The sequence below is a fragment of the Tamandua tetradactyla genome, chromosome 2 (assembly GCF_023851605.1).
Source record: "Tamandua tetradactyla isolate mTamTet1 chromosome 2, mTamTet1.pri, whole genome shotgun sequence".
Taxonomy (NCBI): Eukaryota; Metazoa; Chordata; class Mammalia; order Pilosa; family Myrmecophagidae; genus Tamandua; species Tamandua tetradactyla.
This window is the reverse complement of record NC_135328.1, coordinates 221,487,334-221,506,576: the sequence shown is the minus strand read 5'-3', so window position 1 is coordinate 221,506,576 and position 19,243 is coordinate 221,487,334. Positions and strand designations below refer to the sequence as shown.

The window sequence follows — 19,243 nt, the reverse complement described above, 5'->3', positions numbered from 1 at the left end:
CCGCTTCGCCCCGCCGCCGCCAAAGCCCCGCCCCGCCCGCCGCCGAGGCCCCGCCCTTCCCGCGCTGGGCGGTGCCAGGAGCCGAGGGGCGTCAGGTGAGACGTGCGGGTCTGCTAGTTCGCGGGCAGAGGCGGCTCTGCTCTCGGCCTCCGCCCTGCAGAGTCGAACCGCCGGGAGCGAACCCGCGGAGGCGCCTCCAGACGCTGGGTCCGGCCTCGCTGCCCGGTAGCCGCCTCGGGCCGGTCCCCGGGCCGCTCTTCTTGTCCCCCGCCGGCTCTCTAACCCTCGAGGAATCGGTGACCTGGAGCAGCCGAGGTCCACTGAGCAGGCTCTGACCACCTTCTGGGCTCCAGAGGCTTCTGCCCTCACCCCAGCGCTGGGCTCTGTAAGTTGGGGGGTCCTCGGAGATGCTTGGGGGGAAGGGGTCTAATGGGGGGAAAGGACTCTGCGTCTGGAGGGAGTCCTTCTCACCGCTCCCCCACTGCAGGCTCCCAGGGCGGGGAGGGGGTGTCCCTGTCTCCACCACCCAGCTGGACGGATCCTCCAGGCTGCCCAGCTCCGGGCTGCTTCTGCTACCCTGGGTGGCTGCCTCCTGGGTGTTGGACAGATGTGTCTCGAGAGCGAGTGGACCAAACCTCCAGAGCCCAGCACCAAGCACCGCCTCACCCGCTGCCAGTGGCTTTGCCCACCCAGGTGACTTACGAGCCGCTTAGTCTGCATTGGTCAGGAGTGAGTTCAGCTGTAACAGGAGCCCTCCTACCCCGGGCTCGAACACAGAGGGCTCCAAAGGGGGGTTGATGCTCCTCTCACCACCACGTCCACTGGGCCCTAGTACTGCACAGACATCCAGGTTGCAAGCTGGCTGCTGCAGCTCCAGCCATCAAATCCACGTACAAGGCAGGACAAAGTGGAGGTGGCTGCTGTTTCTTTCATGAGAGTAAATGCCTTCCCCATCATCGCATCCGCAGCTCTGTCCCAGCAGACTCTGCTTACTTCTGGTGACAGAGCAGAGGCCAGGGCAGTAGGAGCATATTCACCAGGTCATGGCAGTCACCTGGGGCAGGCACAGCACTGCCAGTTTCTGCCCACAGAAAGGGGGGGATGGCACTGGAGGGGCAGCTTGCAGACCTGGCCACGCCCCTGGGGAGCAGGCCCCCTTCACCAGGCACTCAGCCTCCCCCTGGGCCTGAGCAGTAGCTCCACCTACCTGAACCACAGCGGCGCTTGGTGGTGCTTGCTAGCCACAAGGAGCTTGCAGCTGTTGAGACAGGCTCCCTCCCTTCCTCCCCACCGCCCAGGGAAGGGGGGTGGGACAGGGGGCTCAGCATGGCCTGGTTGCCCGAGCATCTTGGTTGGCTTCTGCATCCTCCGGTGCCTCCACCTCTGTGTCCAGGAGTGCAGGATCGGGAGGAGAGCCGCCGCCTGGCTCAACCCTAAGAGTGCGAGGGCCGCCTGCCGGCCTGAATCGGAGACCCTGGGAAGACGTGGGGCCCCAGACCTGAGACCCAGCCTTGGGCCACCTACTCCACCTCTGGTGCCTCTGTCCCCCTTTGGAAAGGTGGGTCAGGTAGAGCAGTTGGGAGGTCACAGTGAGAATCCGTGCCCAGCTGTTATACCCCATTCCAGGCCCAGTCCCTACCCCGCTTCCTGCCTGAGGGCTTAGGGGTGCCAGGCTCTGTGCTGAGGGTTGGGATTGCAGAGCTGGGTCACCAGACTCTCAAGGCTGGGTCACCTCCACTCCAAGCATCCACCCACCCATCTCTGTGTGGCTGCCCTGAGCCCCAGCCCCTCTGAAAGGCAGGTAGGGAAGGGGCCATGAGGCCACTTGCTGGGCACACAGCTGCTGCCGCTGCCCAGGGCCTTGCAGGGCCCTGTTGGCTGCCCCAGCCACTGCCCTGCCTCTCCTGGCCCCCAGGGATGGGCATAGGCCTTATCTGGCAGGAACAGGGAGGACATGGTGCTTATCAGGGGTCCCAGCTCAGGGCCCCTGGCTGTCCTCTGAGGGTGACTCCCGCTGCCCCGATAAGGGCCTGGGTGGACTTGCAGCCTTTCCGTCCCTGAGGCCAGATCTTGGCTGCCTTCCAGCCCCCTCCCCCCCGGCCCCCACCCCATACTTGGAATTCAGCTTTGCCTCTGACCCTGGACCAGTGACTCAGCTGCTGTGCATGCTGGTCACCCACAAAATGGGTCAGGTGGGGTCACGTGGGTGAAGGAGTCAGCTAGTTGGGGCCCCTGCCTGCCCCTGGAAGAGCCTAACCTTAAAGGGAGCCCTTGTGCGTCCAGGCCCTGGCTCCTCCCATGGCCAGTGGCTGCGCTGTGAGGGGCAGCCACCATGGCCCTGCTTTCCATCTAGAAGCAGAGCCCACAAGGCCACCCTGCCTCGGTCTCACTGCCTGCAACGTCCTCACCTGTCACCTGCCCCTCCCTGTCGCCCTGCAGCATGCAGCAACCAGAGAGTGGGGTCCAGTACAGCCGGTGGGATGGCGGTGACCAGGACGAAGTCAGCATGGCGGCCGCGTCCAGCCCAGGGGAGGCCTCAGGCTGCCAGAGGTGAGGCCCTGGGGCAGCCCTTACTGGGCCCTGGCAGTGGGGACTCACCCTGATTGCCACCTCATTGGGCTCAGGCCCCTCTGCCCCGGCCTGGCCTCCAGGCACAGTGGGGCACGGCCCTCTGCCCTCTGTGCTGGGCTGCACCTTCCGGGGGGCAGGCAGTGTGGGTCGACTCCTCACCCCTCCTGACTGGCTGCCGCCCTCTGGCCCACCTGCCCTGGGGCCCGCTCCCCCCCCCCCCCCCGAGTCAGCCCAGCCTCCCCTCCCGGCCTCCCCTCTGCCCCTGGCCTCGCCCCTGCCTCGGCTCCCCGGCCTGTGCTCACAGGCCTCCTCCTAGGGCTGCGCGGTGGCTGTGCACGGGCCGGCCGGGCCTCGTGGTGAAGCTGGTGGGCGGCGTGGCCCTCTTCTGGGCCGTCTTCGTCCTGGGCTACCTCACCGGCTACTACGTGCACAAGTGCAAATAACGTTCCTGGCACCCACGCCTGGACATGCCTGGGAGATGCTCCACATCCATGGACCCTGGATGCATAGCGCCCTACCCACACAGACCCCCCAGCACGCAGTCCCCAGGGGCCACGTCTGCACACACAGTCACGGTGTGCACAGATAACAGCCCCCTTCCCCGAGGGCACCCTGGCAAACAGGACACAGACCCACCGAGGCAGAGGCCCCCAGAGGGATGCATATGGGCACCGCAGTCCTGAGACAGACACGACCACGCAGCACTGACTGCTGTCCCCAGGTGCACACATGGCCAGAAGGCCAGGCCCCTGTAGGTAGGAGCACAGGATACCCAAGCCCTCAGTCACACAGAGCTGTTGTCTGTCCCCCTAGCCAGGCCCAGCCCCACCCTCTGGTGAGGCAGGCAGGGGTGGGGACAGCTGTCCCAGGACCCTGGCAGCCTTCTGCAGACGGCCGGAGCCCGCCCCTTCTTGGGAGAAGGCCTTCCCTCTGCTCCCCTCCCCAGGCCTGTGCCTGTGCTGTATGGCTCTAGGCAGGTTCCCACCCTCTCTGGCTCCCAGTGTGGGGTGATGGTTCTGAGAAGAGCTGTGTCTCCTCTGCTGCCCCTCCCCAGGGACTGACACCGGCCCTGGGCACCATGTCCCCGCACAGAGCTGGGACAGGGACCTGGCCCTGCCCTGGACCCACCCCCCAGGGCCCTCTCTGCAGCAAACGTAGTCCGGTAGATCCTGGGCTGCCCACCTCAGGGTCAGGGTGAGCCCAGTAGGAGGCCTGGAGCTGGGTCCCATCTACCCGGGGCTGGCATTGCCCATTGTAACCCCAGGAGGGCCCGGCTTCCCTAGCCACTCCCTGAAGGGGACACAGCCTGGCATGTTGACGGTGGTCATTAAACCTCTGTTGAATGAGATGTGGGTAATTGGCCTTTTCCTACTGTTCCCCAAGGCTGAACAGACATGGGGCCCCTGGAGGCCACCTGGGCGGTGGTGAGGCCAGCCTCCATGCCATGGCAGGTGCCCCTCCTTGCTGGGCTTCTGGGGATCTGGACGTGGCCGCATTTGCCCCTGCTTGACCACAGACGGCCTCAGCCCTGCTTTGGAGCCATCCCCGCTGCTGCAGGACCCCACAGCCCCCTGCATGACATCTACCTGTCCCCACCCACAGCCTCCCTGTCCACCTGTCCCCAGCAGATGCCCTTTGGGCCACCCACCCTCACCTTCTGCAGGCCCTTATCAGAAATGTCCTCTTAGGGAAGTGACACTCACTCAGGCCTGAGGGCAGCGTTTGGACACCAGAAAGCCACAGCCCCTGCATTCCCAGGCTCACCTGGGCTGCCAAGCATACCTCACCATCTCCCAATGCAGTGACCACATGGGCCTCCAAGCAGGCAGGGAAGGCTCCTGGTCTCTGGGGCACTGCCCACCCCTGCCCTGGAAGTCTTGGCCTCTGCTTCTCCCCTACCCCCCATTACATCGCTCCACTTATGACCCAAGACTGGGGCCCCAGCCCAGCTGTACCTTCCAGCCCCATCACAGGTGGGGAGCTGGACAGAGGCTGTTGGAGAGTAGCACCACTTTGCTCCCAAGGTCTGGGCCAGGTCCGCAAAGCCTGGGGGCTCAAGTGGAGCTGGACAGGGCTGCCCAGATGCACACCAGCCTTCTGGGGGAGACTGCAAGGTGTCTTGGACATAGAAGACTCAGGAAAAAAGGACCTGCTGGCTGCAGGGCCTAAGTGTAAAGCATGCAGCCAGGGCAGCACAAGCCCTGGTCAGGCGGGTCTCCACTGGGAGGTGTAGCCATTGCTAGTTTTCAGGACCCAGGGAGTCCACAGTAACGGCCTCACTGGCAGGAATCAGGCTGGGAAGGCAGGGGCATCGGTCCTCAGTAGCCCATGTTTAAGTTAGTGATGGACAAGACTGGGTTTGCATGTCCCTCCTGGCACCGACCCCTGGAGACAGCAGCAGGAAAGGAGGTGCTGTGCAAGGAGCTGAAGTGGCTTCCATGAAATGATTTTTATTAGAGGCCTTTCACGATTGGATTGGCAAACCTCCAGTGTCAGAGATGGTTTTCGCTTTTAGTTGAAAACACCCTCAAATCTTATGCTGGATCAAGCTGTATTGGAAGGGAGGTGGTGAGAGCTGGTGGCTCTTCAGAAAAGAGGCAGTCCCAGTCTTCACCACTGAGAGCAGAGTGCAGGTCAGTGACACATGGCCAAGGGGCCCTCTGTCCCAGGGAGCCAAACGGGCAGGTGGCCCCACCCCACCCCACCCTGCCTGTGCTGGACAGCTGCTGTGCAAAGGAAACCTGCCCCTCATAGGCAGCCCAGGGAAGTGGCCTCTGGCCACTGCAGGGTTCTGAGAGAATGGTGACAGCAGGCCAAAGTGCCCCACTTTTGCAGACAGGTAGGCTTCAAAGGGAAAACTGCCACCTGACTGGTCAGCCAAGCAACCAGGACAAGCGTGAGCTTCACTGTGCCCCGTGGGAAGCCTCTGTCCCCAGCCCCATCATCTGGCCGGGACCCCCACTGAGGCAGCCAGGTTGTGCCTCACAAAGCAGGGAGCAGAATGCTGAGAAACCATTTGGCTTCGCTAACCTCTCCCTGCCCAGGACCTCGGCCTGCCCATGTGGTCTGGAGCTCTTACACTCCCCAACGATGGCCTGCCACTTCTGTAGAGTACAGAGTATCTCTGAGGTCAAAGACCGCAGACCGAAAGCAAGCGGTAGCACTAAGAAAAGCTGACGAGCCATTGGGGGTGGCCTGTAACCACCACCTCCCAGGACCCAAAAGCATACTGGCTCCTGCCTGGCCACAATGCACAAGCAGACAGACATCCTATGGCCCATGACAGAACTGAAATACCTAGAACAGGAAGCTGGGCACCACTCCCCCGGCTCAAATACCGAGTGACATTCATCTTCAAAATCTCTGCTTTCGGTAGTCAATTCCAGCTGGCGAATGTGAGCAGTTACAAATAATTTACTTGAGGCAGCCCATTCTGCGGTGTTGCACAGGAGAGCCGGGGCACTGACTCAGAGAGGCGCCCGGCCCCCCTTCGAGAGCACGCGGACAGCAGTACTCAGAAAACGATTTGGCCAATTTGAGGGTCACATATTTCTTGAGCATGATTTGGTAAAAAGATTATGATTTACTGCAAGTTGGGAAAACAATGTAATTCAACATTCCTCAGCTGCCTTACTGGCCCAGAAAGATTTAACCAGATGTTTTATCATAGAAAAATAATTGTGCAGTTCAATAAAATACATGTGATTAAGCTTCCCAATTTGGAAGTGAACATTTGAACTAATGAGGGCCATCTTTTTCCCCTTAAGTAAGAGTTATTTGCCCTGTGTCTAAATGACTGCAGACTGCTTTGAACAGTTAATTCTGATACTCAAATACTTTCACGAAAAACATTAGTAAAATTAGTTTGGTGTTGTAAAGACAAGAAAATCCATTCAGGCACACGACACACAGCATTAATTACAACAGCATTGTCTGAAAAAAACTGAACAAAGTACACGTATCTTAAAAAAATATTGAGTAATGCATAATTTAGCATCACCACATAAAAACTTCTGTTAAGTAGGCAAAAGCAACAGTCCAAGTCTGCCTGGTAGCCTGCTGGCACCAGGTGCTGCGGCCTGGCTGTCAGCGGAGCACGGTCACGTGGGCGGCAGCGCCCTTGAGGTCCATCCTGGACGGGTACAGCACCTTCAGGCCCCCGGCCAGGTCCACGACCCGGACCTGCTCCACCACCAGCGCAGCGCACCCGCCCTCCCTGGCGCTCTGACCAGCCTCGGGGCCTGGAGGCTGCCCAGCGACCGCGTCGGCTCTGGAATCTGAGACGGGCTCTCCCTCTTTATTTTCTAAAGCATACTTGTTGATTTCTGCCATTCTCTGCAAAAGAAAATATCCTTTTAACCTGGAGAATCCAGGCGACCCAAGGCGGGAGGCAGGGGGCAGCTGGGTGAAGACCGGCAGGAGACAGACACAGAACCCACCATCCTGGCTCAGAAATGGGCATCTAAGGGCGGGGGCGGGCAGGGGGCTAACTCACCAGAATGAGCGCGTCCATGACGTCTTTACAGATCTGCAGACTGGCGTCACTCGTCACCTCCAAAAACAAATCCGAAGTCGTTTTCTTAATCTTAAAAAAATGAGGTAGGGAGAAGACACAAGTTACTGAAAGTGGACAGCACCAACAGCAGCTCATCAGAAGAGGAACCTACGAAACTGTTTATGCGGCCCAAGGCTGTGCTGCCCTGAGGATGGACCGGAACCTGTGCATGTGCCAACTGTCGGTGCAAAACCAAGCACACGTGGCGCCAGGCCTTGTGCGGGCTCTACGGGGCCATGGCCTGGTGGACAGCGCCGACCGCCGCCCGCACCTTGGTCTTCTCACTGTTGGTGATGGGCGGGAAGGAGATGACATCCCCCTCGGCGTCCACCAGACATGGGTAGTTTTCCTTCCCATCCAGTAAGTGAAGGTATCTGCGTGGAGAGAACAGCATCCCCAGTGAACACCAAGGGTTAAAGGACACGTGAAGAAGCGCTTTGGACAAAGGAAGGAAGCTCAAGGGGAAACATCTAAGAAGCTTCAGGGAACGGAATGCTCTGCTGTGTCATGAACACTCTGGTTTAATTAAAGCCAGTCTGAGGACCTTTACGTGGAGCCTATCCACCAACACGCAGCCTGGGAAGCAGGCAGCAGCCCTGCATTTTGGTAAATGGCCGGGAGGCCATGCTGTGGCCAGGCTCCGTGGCCGAGGCCAGTGGGCGGCACTTGCTTCCGGCTCCGGGTGCTGGCGGTACACTTCCCTGAGTGTCCCCTCTCCTGGGAGAAGGATGAAACCAGCACTCCCAACACTGCTGGGCTTCTCTGAGGAAGCTCCGCGTTCCCTGCCTTTGAGCCCAGGGCACCATCTAGATGAGGCGGTTCACAAGACAGGGAATGAAGCTTAGGCTGCTGTTCTTCCTTATAGGAAGTTACCAACTTTGGGGAACTTTAAACGTTTACCAAGTTGCAGAATTAAACTGAAGCTGGCACGGCCTCTCTGCTGGCCCACATGCTTCCTGCTCCTGCTCCTACAGCACGGCTGTCAGGTCCTCAGGGCCAGCGTGGCCCCTACTCCGAACCCCTGAACCCCAGGCCCTCTGCACTCCTGGCCTCCTGCATTCCAGACCCCCATGGGTGACAGGGCACAGGCTGACCTGTGCAGGCCCGAGATGTTCTGTCTCTTCTTCTGCTTCCTTTGCTCCTTGGCCTCCAGCTGCAGCTGCCGCACCAGGTCCTTGGCCCTGGCCTCTCTCCGCCCCAAGGGGATGATCTGCTAGGGCAGAAAAGCTCCGCATTGGCTTCAAGGAAGGCATGCTGCAATCACAGAGCCCACTCATCCTGTCGAGGCTGGGTTCCAACACCAGCGACCCCCTTGACTCTTGCCTTCATCAATCTCGAGGACAGCAAGAGGCACTCAGGTGCAGATGACTCTCCTGCGTGGGGACCAAGTGGACCCCACGCACCTGGTGTAAAAATGCACCTTCTAGTGGTCACTTTTGGAGATACAAATGCCCCAAAACTCAACAGTTTAGCAACTGAGCTGAGCCTTAAACTTGGCAAACATACAACTGAGTGCCTATAGCTCTTGAGAAAACCAGCAGAGGTGAGGCAGCCAGGGGAACAGCTCACGGCCGCCTGGCGGGTACTGGGACACCTCCTCACCAGGGACCCCGTGCATGAGCAGGCCTGAAGTGGCAGTGTACCCCACAATAAACCCCAAGTGAGAGTATGCAGTTGGGAAAGCAACCAAAATTTGTGGTTAAATGCCAGTGAGCAAGAGAAGGAAACCAGTTTCAAAGCACTCCCTTGTTTGAAGAATACTCAAATAGTTCAAAAGCAACTGTAAACAGGCCCTGTTTATGTATTTTATGTGCTTTCTGGGAATACTTCAAAATGCTGTGGACTCAAACGCCATCTGGAGACATCTCTAGCAAGGCCCATCTCTGTGAGGGGCCAAGCAAGGGAGACCTCGAGCCCCCGCTCAGGGGCGGGCAGCACCTTAAGGGCCCGGGGGTGCCGGGCCTCGTACAGCAGGGGCCCCTTCACGGCGCTGAGGTCGTGGGTCGCGATTGTTGCCGCGGTCCTCCTCTCACACATGTCCTCGTGGAGCTGGGTCTGCAACACAAGACCGAGTAGAGGCTCCCGTTAGCCCAGAAGCTGGCCGAGGGCTGGAGTGGTCACCCACCAGCCTGCACGGGCGGGGGCCCTCCGTCTGGCCCCCACTCACCTCACACATGGCCCTGCTCCTTTGGCAATCTGCTCTGCCTCCTGACCCAACAGTCACTGTGGGACCATGGCCAGGAGAGCTATCTCATCTGCTCACAGCAGAATTCCTTCCTTTGCTAATTCTAGAACACAATGTTTGAGATTTAAAAGAACCAATCTTGAAGTAAAATTTGTGACCGAATGAATAAAAGTCTGACTTAAAAGGAAAATAATCCCAGCATGTTCTCCTTCCAAAACACTGATCTTTAGGTTCTAAGAACCCAACTTAGAACCAAAGGAGAAAGGGCTCTTAAGACAAGACAAAACCGTCTCAAAGCTATGCCGCCATGAAACGCCTCCCTTGGAGCTTTCCCATGTGCAAAGACGACTTATTTAAAACAAAAACGCGGATAGACTTCACAGAAAACCAGCAATGGGAAGTCAGTCGAGCCAAAACCTGGGACCTCAACAGTACGTGTCAGAACTTGCTGGCCGGAGGGCTGACAGCTTTAATATTATCCTGTATAAAATGGAACGTGCAGTTTATTGCAGAAGTCAGATAATCTCCCAGTATCAGAAAACTCCAGGCACACTGAGTTTCAAAGTCCGTAAGCCTGCCTTCAGGAGCAGACACACTGTAAAGGCACACGTGGAGGACAAAAGGGGGGGCTTCTCCTGCAGGGCCTGCCCAAGGGGCTGCTGTGGCCTTGGAGGCGCTCACAGCCCCTGCAGCTCCCCTGTGGGGTGGGGCCTGGTGACAGGAGCACCCCTGGAGCACATGGCCGCCCAGCCCGTTCCACAGCTCTGCATCTACCACCCCAGGGAGTCCTTGACACCCAGCTCCACAAGCCCCCAGCCAGGTCTTGTCCCATCCACCTCAAGAGGTGGGTAAACTGAGGCATGCCTGAGCAGCCTGCCCGAGATCCTTGGCGAGGAGAGCCCTGGCGCTCCCTGAGGACACGTCCGAACAGGCCACGTGTCCCCCACACCGCCCCCCACCCTGGCTGCAGGCCTGTGGCTGCGGCATGCCCTGCAGGACAACCTGTGAGCTGAGGAAACGCCTGAGTGCGTTTCCGGCCTGCAGGTCCATGCCCCTCACGACGGCCCCCACGATGTACGGTCGCACGTCCTTGACTTCGGGGCTCACGCTGACTGTCACGGGCGCGGGGCTCTCAGAGGCCTGCAGGACCCTGAGGAGCAGCCGGCAGGCGGCCTCCGTCTCTTCCGTTCCCTCCTCGCTGCCTTCTTTCTGCTTCTGCTCCCTGTCCTTCCTCCGGCCCTCCTCCTTCTCCGAGCCCGTAGCCTTGCCTCTGCCTTTGCTGCAGCCCCGGCCCCCGACGCGCAGATACTCCAGGATGGACTTCGTCTGGCAGCCGTGGACCATCTTCTCCAGGCGCTTGTCCTTCAGCTGATTCCCTCTGAAGTTCACCTCCTTGAGCTTCGGGCAGTCGGCGAGCTCAGCTGGGATGGCAGTGAGCTGGTTGTTGGACAGGTCCAATGTCTGGGGAGACAGAACGAGGACACATCAGATCCCCGACTTCAAGGGTTGGTGTAAGACTGCACACTGCCCGGTGAGAGCTGCAGCGTGGAAGACCTTATTTTCCTGTGGCCTTATCACGGTGTGAGTGCGTCGGGCTCTCCACCCCCCTCCTTTCACCTCCTCTTCACCAGCAGTGACATCGTCTGTCCAAGGAGCTTCCCCAAGGCGCGGGGTCAGCAATTACTGATCATCTGTGTGCAATCTTTCTAATCCAAATCTCTTACCCTTATATATATATCTATGTATTTTCTTTAAATAAAGTAAGCCAAAAGAGAACACAGCAATAACATACTCTTCTTCATGCTGAAACAGAGTCACCAGCAATAAAACGCATGGTGATCTCCTATTTCCCACGTGAAGAAAAACGGCAAGCTGACTTTATAAACGGTGATGGTTCCCAGCCCTGGACTGGGACCCAGGAAGAGGGTCCGAGGTCACTGCTGTCAGTGTCTCAAGAGGCTCAGGACACCCTTGGACCCACACGCCCAAGCCTGGTAGACGATAGCTCTGAGGAAAAGCCCTCACTGGTCCTGACTGGACGTCACCAACTGTGCTGCCGCAATGGCTAAAATGAAGCAAACCTCCAGACAGCCCCTCACCTAGTCACAGGATGCTGTCCTTGGAGTTGGGGAGGTGTGGGCCCAGGCCCTTCCCTGTGGATGGTGGAAGGACAAAGTCCACCTCAGGATACTGAGGTCAGCACCTCCTGCCTGCCCCTCGGTGGCTGCCGTGTAAAGAGGACACAGGCCTTTCCCTCCTGGAGGGGCTGCGGCTCCCTTGTCCCCTTCCCTAATGGCATCCAGGCCCCCAGGACCATCAGAGGCATTGGCCTTGGTCTGGGCAGTGCTAGGCACGAAAGAGCAGAGGGCTTCCCTTTCATGTCCCTCCAGGACTGGCGGGGATGCTGAGCCCAGCCCTCCTCTGCACCACCAGCCCCTGGAGCCTGGGAGAGGGCAGCCCCCAGAGCACCAGGGCGAGGGCTCTGCCCCTGGGTGACTGGACCCATCCAGTTGAGGATGACGACACGACAGGACCAGTATCCCATGGCTGCTGCGGCCACTGCACACCCCAGGTGGGCTTCTCACGCTTGGTCTGCCTGGCCAGAAAATGCACCCAATCGCCCCTGGCTGAAAATGCACCCAATCAGAGCCAGATTGAAGGCAGAGCCACGAGGGGATGGAGGATGTAGCGATGCAGAGAAAGGACCAGGGCTCCTGAGGCTCAGAAGACTGCGCGTCTGCTTTGGTTGGTTGGGTTAGGGTGACTTGAACAGAATTCCTCAAGCCCAAGTGGGGAAGGAAGTTACAAAGGACGAGGTCTGGCGGCCTCTGGTTAGGCAGCCGGGTCTGACCAGAGGCCGAGAGAAAGCCTGTGCGAGGAAGAGGGTGGCCCAGTTCGGAGGATGGCAGAGTGTTCCTGGACAGCTCTCTAAATGGGCTCCAAAACTGGAGTCGAGAAAGGGTCAATACAGGAGGAAAGGACACTGTGACCCCTCCAGGAGAGGAGGCAGAGGGCCAAGCTCAGAAACATGCCAGGGTTTCCAAAAGTGGATGGGACAGCCTGAAAATACAATGCTGGCGGCAGAGTGCCAGGACTTTCCAGGGGCCCGAAGCAAGTCAGGCAGCAGGGTGGGCCTCAGTGGCCGCAAGCCACCAGATGCTGAGCCCTCTGCTTTCAGCACCACCTGGTGGGACGGGGCTGTGGCCGATACAGTGTAGCATCTCGGTTACTATTTTGTGGCACCCCAGCCTTCTCTACTCACAAAGCAGGAATGGACAGGGTGGGGGTACCAAAGGCCCCAGCAGCCAGTCCCTCCCCCTAACTGGAGCAGCAGCTCCCCTCAGGGCTGGGGTCTCCTCCCCTACCCCGGCATCTGGGCTGCTGTAACCTGTTAATCACTTGCAGTCTAGGTGACCCCCACTGCAGCCGAGCACCCCCCCACTGCGGCCCACGTGCAGGAGGGGGTCTGCCCCCAACCAGAACAGTACGGTCAGCCCCCCCACCCCCACCCCCACCCTGGCAGTGGTGAGCAACAAAAGCTGGTTTCCAAAGCCCTGTGGTTTTGGGGTGATTGCACCCAGCACAGCTTCGGAGTCTTCTCTGCCTAAAGGGGTATGGGTCAAAAAGCTCAAGAACTCCACGAGGGGTGATCTCACCGTTTGTGAAGACACAGCAGGGTGGACCATTTCTGCAGAAAAGCACGTTCCTCAGGCATGGACGCAGCAGGCGTGGGGGAGACAGCAAGGGTTTGGGAAGGATCCCGTGGGAGTACGGGTGGGAGAAGGGGCACTGGGCATCTCTGGGCCGGAGAGGAGCTTCAGGCCAGCAACCCAGTGAGATTCTCCACAAAAGACAAATGTGTGAGTGGATTGGTGGAGGGGTGTCTTCTCTGAGTGGCCACGGTTGCAGGATAAAGGGCATTTCAGAGTAATGAGCCACCACAGCAGCTCCGGTGGTGCAGGGGGGCCCCGTGTAAACACGAGTGGGACGAGAGTGGCAGATGGGGGACGCAGGCCCCAGAGGTAGCGGGGAGTCCTTGTTAGGAGTGTGGAGGGCTCCAGTGACACAACAAGTTGGCCCTACACCAAGACTGCGTGCGCCCGAAGGAATGGGCTTCACCCATAGGGCAAGAACAGTGGCGGGGAGGGACTGTGGTGCACGTGTTGTCTCAGGGCCACCAGAGTGCTGCGCCCCTGGGCTGGCAGGAGAAGCTGCATGTGCCTCACATGCTCCGGCCCCCAAAGGGCAGGAGCCCGCCCCCTGCCCCGCCACGGGGAGCCTCTGGACAACTGGCTGGGTAAGCTGCTGTTGCCGGAAGCTGTCACCCTGCACTCTGGCCTCTGCCCTCTACTCTCTTTCTGCCGGTTACCCAGCACTCTGCCAAGGTCTACACTGACCATAGGGCTGTAACTGGGCTGCTCCTGAGCATCGCTTGGCAAGGCCATGCCCCTGGGGAGGGACGCCTGAGGCTGTGCTTGTGAAACCTGAGAAGAAATCCACCTGGGGGGCTCAAAGCTCTTTCTTGGTTCTAGGGAAAGACACCGAGGTGCCTGCTGCTGAAGGAAACTCGACTCAACCCATGCACAAGTGACCCCATGACCTCTGGCAGCAACTGAATAAAACATGGAAACTGGGGATATTTTTGTTTACTTCAATTTCCCTTGTCATGGGACAAGAGTTTCACATTCAGAGTTTAATTTCCCTGGGAGCCCTGCTCCGGGAGGGTGGCACTGCTCGTGCTGGAGGACTCTTATACTGTCAGGCTGTGCTGACACCCAAAAGTCACCATGGGACACCATGAGTCTCGATGGACAACACAACAGCCCATGATTCTTGGGGGGAAATAGGACAAATCCCAAATGGGGTGGTCTCTGAGTCAACTGATATGCTGTCCAGTCCACCTCTACATCAGTCCCAGGTGGACCCAGAAAATGCAGGAAGAGATGTAAGGGTGCCACCACATCCTGGCTTCACCCAGCCTGATGGTAACAGAACCCCAGGAAAGGACACACATACTTGGGAAAAAGCACCCCCGACCCCAGGTTCTTGTCTCTCCCCCAGCCAGGAGGGAGCCAGGATGAGTGGGTTGGAGGCAGGTCAGTGTGGACTGGCTTGCCAGTGGGCAGTGAGCAAGAAGTTAATGACAGCAGTGGGTGCAGCCAGCGCTTCACGCCTTGTACCAAGGGGCTGAAAAGGGGAGGGCCATGGATTTCACGGCAGGAGGTCTGGAGCACAGCCCCGGCGGTACCCCCCAGGGAAGGGAGGGCACGTGCTGGCACCAGGAGCCTTCATGTACAGGCCATGCCTTCAAGAGAGGTATCAAAACAGCAGAGGCTGCTCAAGAACCCTACCTGCCAACGCACACCTGGGCCATCCCTCCTTGTGAATCTGGACGGGCTTTACTGAGTTATTTATTTAGCCAGTAGAATGTGGTACTCGTTCCAGGGCCCAGCTTTCAGGAGCTCTGAGCTGCCACTTAAGGAGACAGACTATCCTGCTGGAGAGGTCAACTGGAGTTGAGGTCCTGTAGCTACAAGGAGAGGGAGAGGCCCAGGGGTCCCAGTTGAGCCCAGATTGTGCCGACAGGCAGGTGAATGAAGCCACGTGAGGGAGCAATGCAAGAGCAGAACAGTCCAGTTGAACCAGACCAGAATGGAAAATCGTTAGCAAATAAAACAACTATTGTTTGAAGCTACTAGATTCTGGAGTGCTGATGAAGCCGTAACCCAAATCACGGCCACTGTGGCTCTCCCTCTTCCTGCGTGCTCGGCCTCACAGACACAGGCCTAAAGAGCCAACAGCACAGAGGCAGTTAGCAGCTGGGCTGAACCCATGCTTTGTTTCTGAGCTGGTTTTCTTATTTTCTACACCAGCTGTCTTCCCACAACAGGAAGGATACGAAAGAATGCACTGGTAACTCAAACTTCAGCCTACCTAACATCATGCCACTGCTCGTGGTTCTCATAGACATTCCTCATGATTTAAGAAAATGCCCCCAAAGGACATCCAAGTCCAGCACTGTTCTCCAAAGGCCTTGTAGGATCTCTCCAGGAAACAGATCTCTTCAGAGGAAAGAGCTCTGGGGCCTACAAGTGATGAGCAGACGGAGCAGGAGGAAGTGGATCTGCTGTCTCCCTAAGGGTCTGGAGAATGAGATGCTCCTAGACTCGAAGAAGTTCTGGACGTAAGACTACTACACTGTTGGGAGGCACCACAGAGAACAGTACAGGGTATTTTAAAAGTATAAAATCCGAATACCGGTAAGACATCTATGAATGAAGAGAGGGGAAAGAGAACATGGCCTGCTGCCAAGAAGGTGGCTTAGCGAGGTGTGGGATTTAGTTTATCCTCCAGAGCAGCTACTAAATAACCAGGAACAGTACAGAACAGCTCCTGGGGCCACGTCAGTGACCCGACACAGTGTACCCCAGTCTGGACCAGCTGGAGCGGCTGCAAGTCCCCCAAGAACCGTGAGTTCCCCAAGCCGCGGTGGCTGGTACCCCTCCCTGACAGGCTGCTTCCCAGAGGGGAAAGGAAAGGGACTTTACCAGCAGCAGGGGCTGAGCCCAACCAAACGCCAATTGTGGAGTTAATTCACAAATTCTGACTACTAAAAATAGGCCCCCAGCTCCGCTGAACCTGGTCAAAGTGGAGGTTGCTGATTTTTGCCCTGGCACCAAGGGGGCAGGGCTGATAGAAAAAAAAAACAACAGAGGTTTTGTGGCTGTGTTTCTACAAAGGCTCGACAGCCCTTGGATACAGCGGCAGGGCTCCTCAGGCTGCAACTGCCCCAGGCATAGGCAGAAACAAACCCATCTGAGGGCTTGTCTGGAGCCTGTGCCTTCCCCAGGGGAGGAGTGAAGCCCCACCCAGGTGGAATCCCTCCCTCAAGGAATTCAGACCCCAGGGCTTGGTAATTTGAAGCCATTAAAGCCAGCCTACAACCTCTCCTCTGTCTCCACCACGCCTCCAGCAGGGAGAGTCTGCCAAAGTTAAAGGTACCACATCATCTTACGCTGGTGGGACCTGCAGGCAGACAAGAGCCACACACAGGGCAGGATAAGAAAAGCAGAGTCCAAAGATTTCACAGGAAAGTCTTTCAACCTGCTGGGTCTCACCCTCAGGAAAACCGACGCAGGTGACTTCTGACAGGAGGCCAGTTCCATCTGGGAAAATCTGGCTGGGGTCTATAATACCTAAGTAGACCCTCCTAAGGGGGGAAAAAGGCACAATACAGGCAGGGCAAGAAACAAGAAAACAAGAACTGAAAAATTCTCCTCTGTTAAACAAAACCTAAGCTAGAGGTCCAGGTAAAGCTGAATTGAATGTCAAAGAACAGATAGACAACAAATTCATCCAGCAAGAAAACCCTAGGTAAGAGAAGTGAAAGCAATCTCCAGAATAAACTAATTAAGGTAATTAAATGTCTAGACGCCAGCAAAAAATAACAAATCACACTAGGAAATCTGAAAATATGGCCCAGTCAAAGGAACAAACCAACAATTCAAATGAGATACAGGAGTTGAAACAATTAACTTAGAATATACTAACAGACATGGAAAACCTCATCAAAAACCAAATCAGTGAATTGAGGAAGGATATAAAGAAGGCAATAAATGAACAAAAAGAAGAAATCGAAAGTCTGAAAAAACAAATCACAGAACTTATGGGAATGAAAGGCACAGGAGAAGAGATGAAAAAACAATGGAAACCTACAATGTTAGATTTTGAGAGGCAGAAGACAGGATTAGTGAACTGGAGGACGGAACATCTGAACTCTGACAAGAAAAAGAAACTATAGGGAAAAGAATGGAGAAATATGAGCAGGGACTCAGGGAACTGAAGGACAATATGAAGTGCACAAATATACACGTTGTGGGTGTCCCAGAAGAAGAGAAGGGAAAAGGAGGAGGAAAACTAACGGAGGAAATTATCACTGAAAATTTCCCATCTCTTATGAAAGACTTCAAATCCAAGAAGTGCAGTGTACCCCAAAGAGAATATAGCCAAATAGAGGTACTCCAAGACACTTACTAATCAGAATGTCAGAGGTCAAAGAGAAAGAGAGAGTCTGCAGCAAGAGAAAAGCAATCCATCACACGCAAGGGAAGCCCAATAAGACTATGTGTAGATTTCTCAGCAGAATGAAGAGAAATGCAAGTGATTGTGCAGCTACATGACATAAAGCTGTATAGTAGGCTACATATCTGGCACACCAACCTCCTGGAAAACCAAGAAAGCCATCAGGTGGGAAAGCAGGGTACCATGCATCACATGTCATGTTTTTGCTTTAAAGGGAAGCCCACAGCCCAGGGACACCCAAGGTGACCCACAGCTTCTGCCGCAGATATGTCACCAGGCCCCAGTCACTCATCTCTTAATTACATAACCAATACATATATGGGATATACACACACATCTTTATGTAGATGCATATCTCTTTGTTGCCGTTTCTTGAGTAATTCCTATTACACAGATTAGTTGTTAAACTGCATATAATTTCATTGTTAGGAAAAGTCCGCATAAATTCAAAGATGAAAAACAGAAAAAGTACAGGACCATCTTACAGAGGATGAAACAATAAGGAAAGATATAGAGGAAAGAACAAGGGATTGGAGACTTCAGATTGGATTTACGTCCTAGTGCTGCAATCCTCCCTTCCATTACTCAACAAATTAAAACCCGGCCAAGCATTACACTGAGGCCAGGGGAAGCCACTCCCTAGGCAACATGGTTCAGAGGAAAACACAAATGATTTGCTGTTTCCTTTGAGCAACCTTTTCTACTTTCTGTAAAAGAGGAATAACAACTCCTATCTTAGAAGAAGGTTGTTTGGGGTTAAGAGAAATAGTGTATGTGAAACCACATCATGCAGCATTATGGGAATTCTGTATACATGCAGCTGATTCAGTAAGTTCACAAAAATCTGCATATAAAAATTAGGGTCCCTACACTTGACCTGCTTCTGACCCGAGAGAAGTCAAATATGGTAATGATTGCAAAAGAGCGGGTCAAGCATTGAAATTCAGTTGTGACTATGGGAGATGTGGGAGTTCAGAGAACTACCTGAGTATGTTGGTGTTTGTGCGTGTATGTGTGTGCCTGGGCTTTGGGGGGTGAAGGGGATACACTCAGATTCCGGAGGTGACGACGCTTCCGCTGGCTCTTTCTGCCAGACCCAATACCCCGTGGGACGTCGCCGGAGGACTCAGCACCTTGGGGAGTTCCCTCTCCGTGGCTACTCCAAGTCCCCCATGCTGCCCCCGCCCGCGACGCACCCACTGACCTTGAGCGAGGCCAGGTGGACGATGTCGGGGCTGAGCTCTCGGAGGCGGTTGTCAGCAGCCGCCAGTTCGCTGAGGAGGGGCAGCGCCCCGGGGCGGAAAAGCGCAGCGGGGAAGGAGTACAGGCAATTTCCTGTGAGGTTGAGCGTCTGCAGACGCGGGGCACAGCACGCCAGGTCAGCGGGCAGCTCGCGCAGCCGGTTGCCGCTGAGGTTGAGACTCTGCAGCTGGGGGAGGCCCGGCGGCTCCGCGGGGCCCAGGCCCCGGCCCGGAGGCAGCTCCTCCAGCGCGTTGCCTGACAGGTCGAGCACTCGCAGGGCGGGCAGTGGCCCGAGCTCGGGGCTGAGGCTGGGCCCCAGCGCGTTGCGCTGGAGCACCAGGCTGTGTAGCTGAGGGAGGCCCTGCGCCAGGCCCGGCCCCGGCTCGCGGAGACTCCCGCAGCCGCTCACTTCCAGGCAGTGCAGGAGCGGAAGGGTGAAGAGCCGCGGCGGCAGCCTCCCGCCCGCCGCCCGCACCCGCTCATCCAGCTTGGGCCCGGTCAGCAGCAGCTCCCGCCGCTTCTCGCGTTCCGCCAACTCCACCTCGGGCCAGGTCTCGGCCTCCGCCATCGCTCCACAACTCTCTGTAGCCACGCCCCCGGATTTCCGG

At 57.0% G+C, this 19,243-nt stretch overlaps 2 protein-coding genes across 5 annotated transcripts; one reads left to right on the top strand and one right to left on the bottom strand.

Annotated features, from left to right (window-relative positions):
- The first annotated feature begins 24 nt into the window (after nt 1-24).
- SMIM1 (small integral membrane protein 1 (Vel blood group)) lies at nt 25-3,559 on the top strand. 4 transcript variants are annotated; one of them, XM_077151522.1, is made up of 5 exons: nt 25-385; nt 488-693; nt 1,394-1,558; nt 2,440-2,550; nt 2,888-3,559. In XM_077151522.1, the coding sequence occupies exons 4-5, from the start codon at nt 2,441-2,443 to the stop codon at nt 3,012-3,014; spliced, it is 237 nt and encodes a 78-aa protein (XP_077007637.1). In that variant the 5' UTR covers nt 25-385; nt 488-693; nt 1,394-1,558; nt 2,440; the 3' UTR covers nt 3,015-3,559. The 4 variants fall into 4 exon arrangements, with proteins under 4 accessions (XP_077007637.1, XP_077007636.1, XP_077007639.1 ...); XM_077151521.1 differs by lacking the exon at nt 488-693; XM_077151523.1 differs by lacking the exons at nt 25-385; nt 488-693 and adding an exon at nt 702-913.
- Nucleotides 3,560-4,908: 1,349 nt separating this feature from the next.
- LRRC47 (leucine rich repeat containing 47) lies at nt 4,909-19,243 on the bottom strand. The gene is made up of 7 exons (XM_077151520.1): nt 18,598-19,243; nt 10,314-10,772; nt 9,065-9,181; nt 8,221-8,336; nt 7,398-7,500; nt 7,067-7,156; nt 4,909-6,906 (listed from the first exon to the last, which is right to left on the bottom strand). Exons 1-7 carry the CDS (start codon nt 19,201-19,203, stop codon nt 6,658-6,660), a joined length of 1,740 nt encoding a protein of 579 aa, XP_077007635.1. The 5' UTR covers nt 19,204-19,243; the 3' UTR covers nt 4,909-6,657.

Bases quoted from the DNA above. Each gene is read 5' to 3' on its own strand.
- SMIM1 (XM_077151524.1), top strand. From the start codon at position 2,441: ATGCAGCAACCAGAGAGTGGGGTCCAGTACAGCCGGTGGGATGGCGGT. The intron at 2,551-2,887 runs GTGAGGCCCTGG...GCCTCCTCCTAG, and splicing joins GAGGCCTCAGGCTGCCAGAG to GGCTGCGCGGTGGCTGTGCA.
- LRRC47 (XM_077151520.1), bottom strand. From the start codon at position 19,203: ATGGCGGAGGCCGAGACCTGGCCCGAGGTGGAGTTGGCGGAACGCGAG. The intron at 9,182-10,313 runs GTTGTCCTGCAG...CTTGTGTTGCAG, and splicing joins GGCGTTTCCTCAGCTCACAG to ACCCAGCTCCACGAGGACAT. The intron at 6,907-7,066 runs GTGAGTTAGCCC...TTTCTTTTGCAG, and splicing joins TCATGGACGCGCTCATTCTG to AGAATGGCAGAAATCAACAA.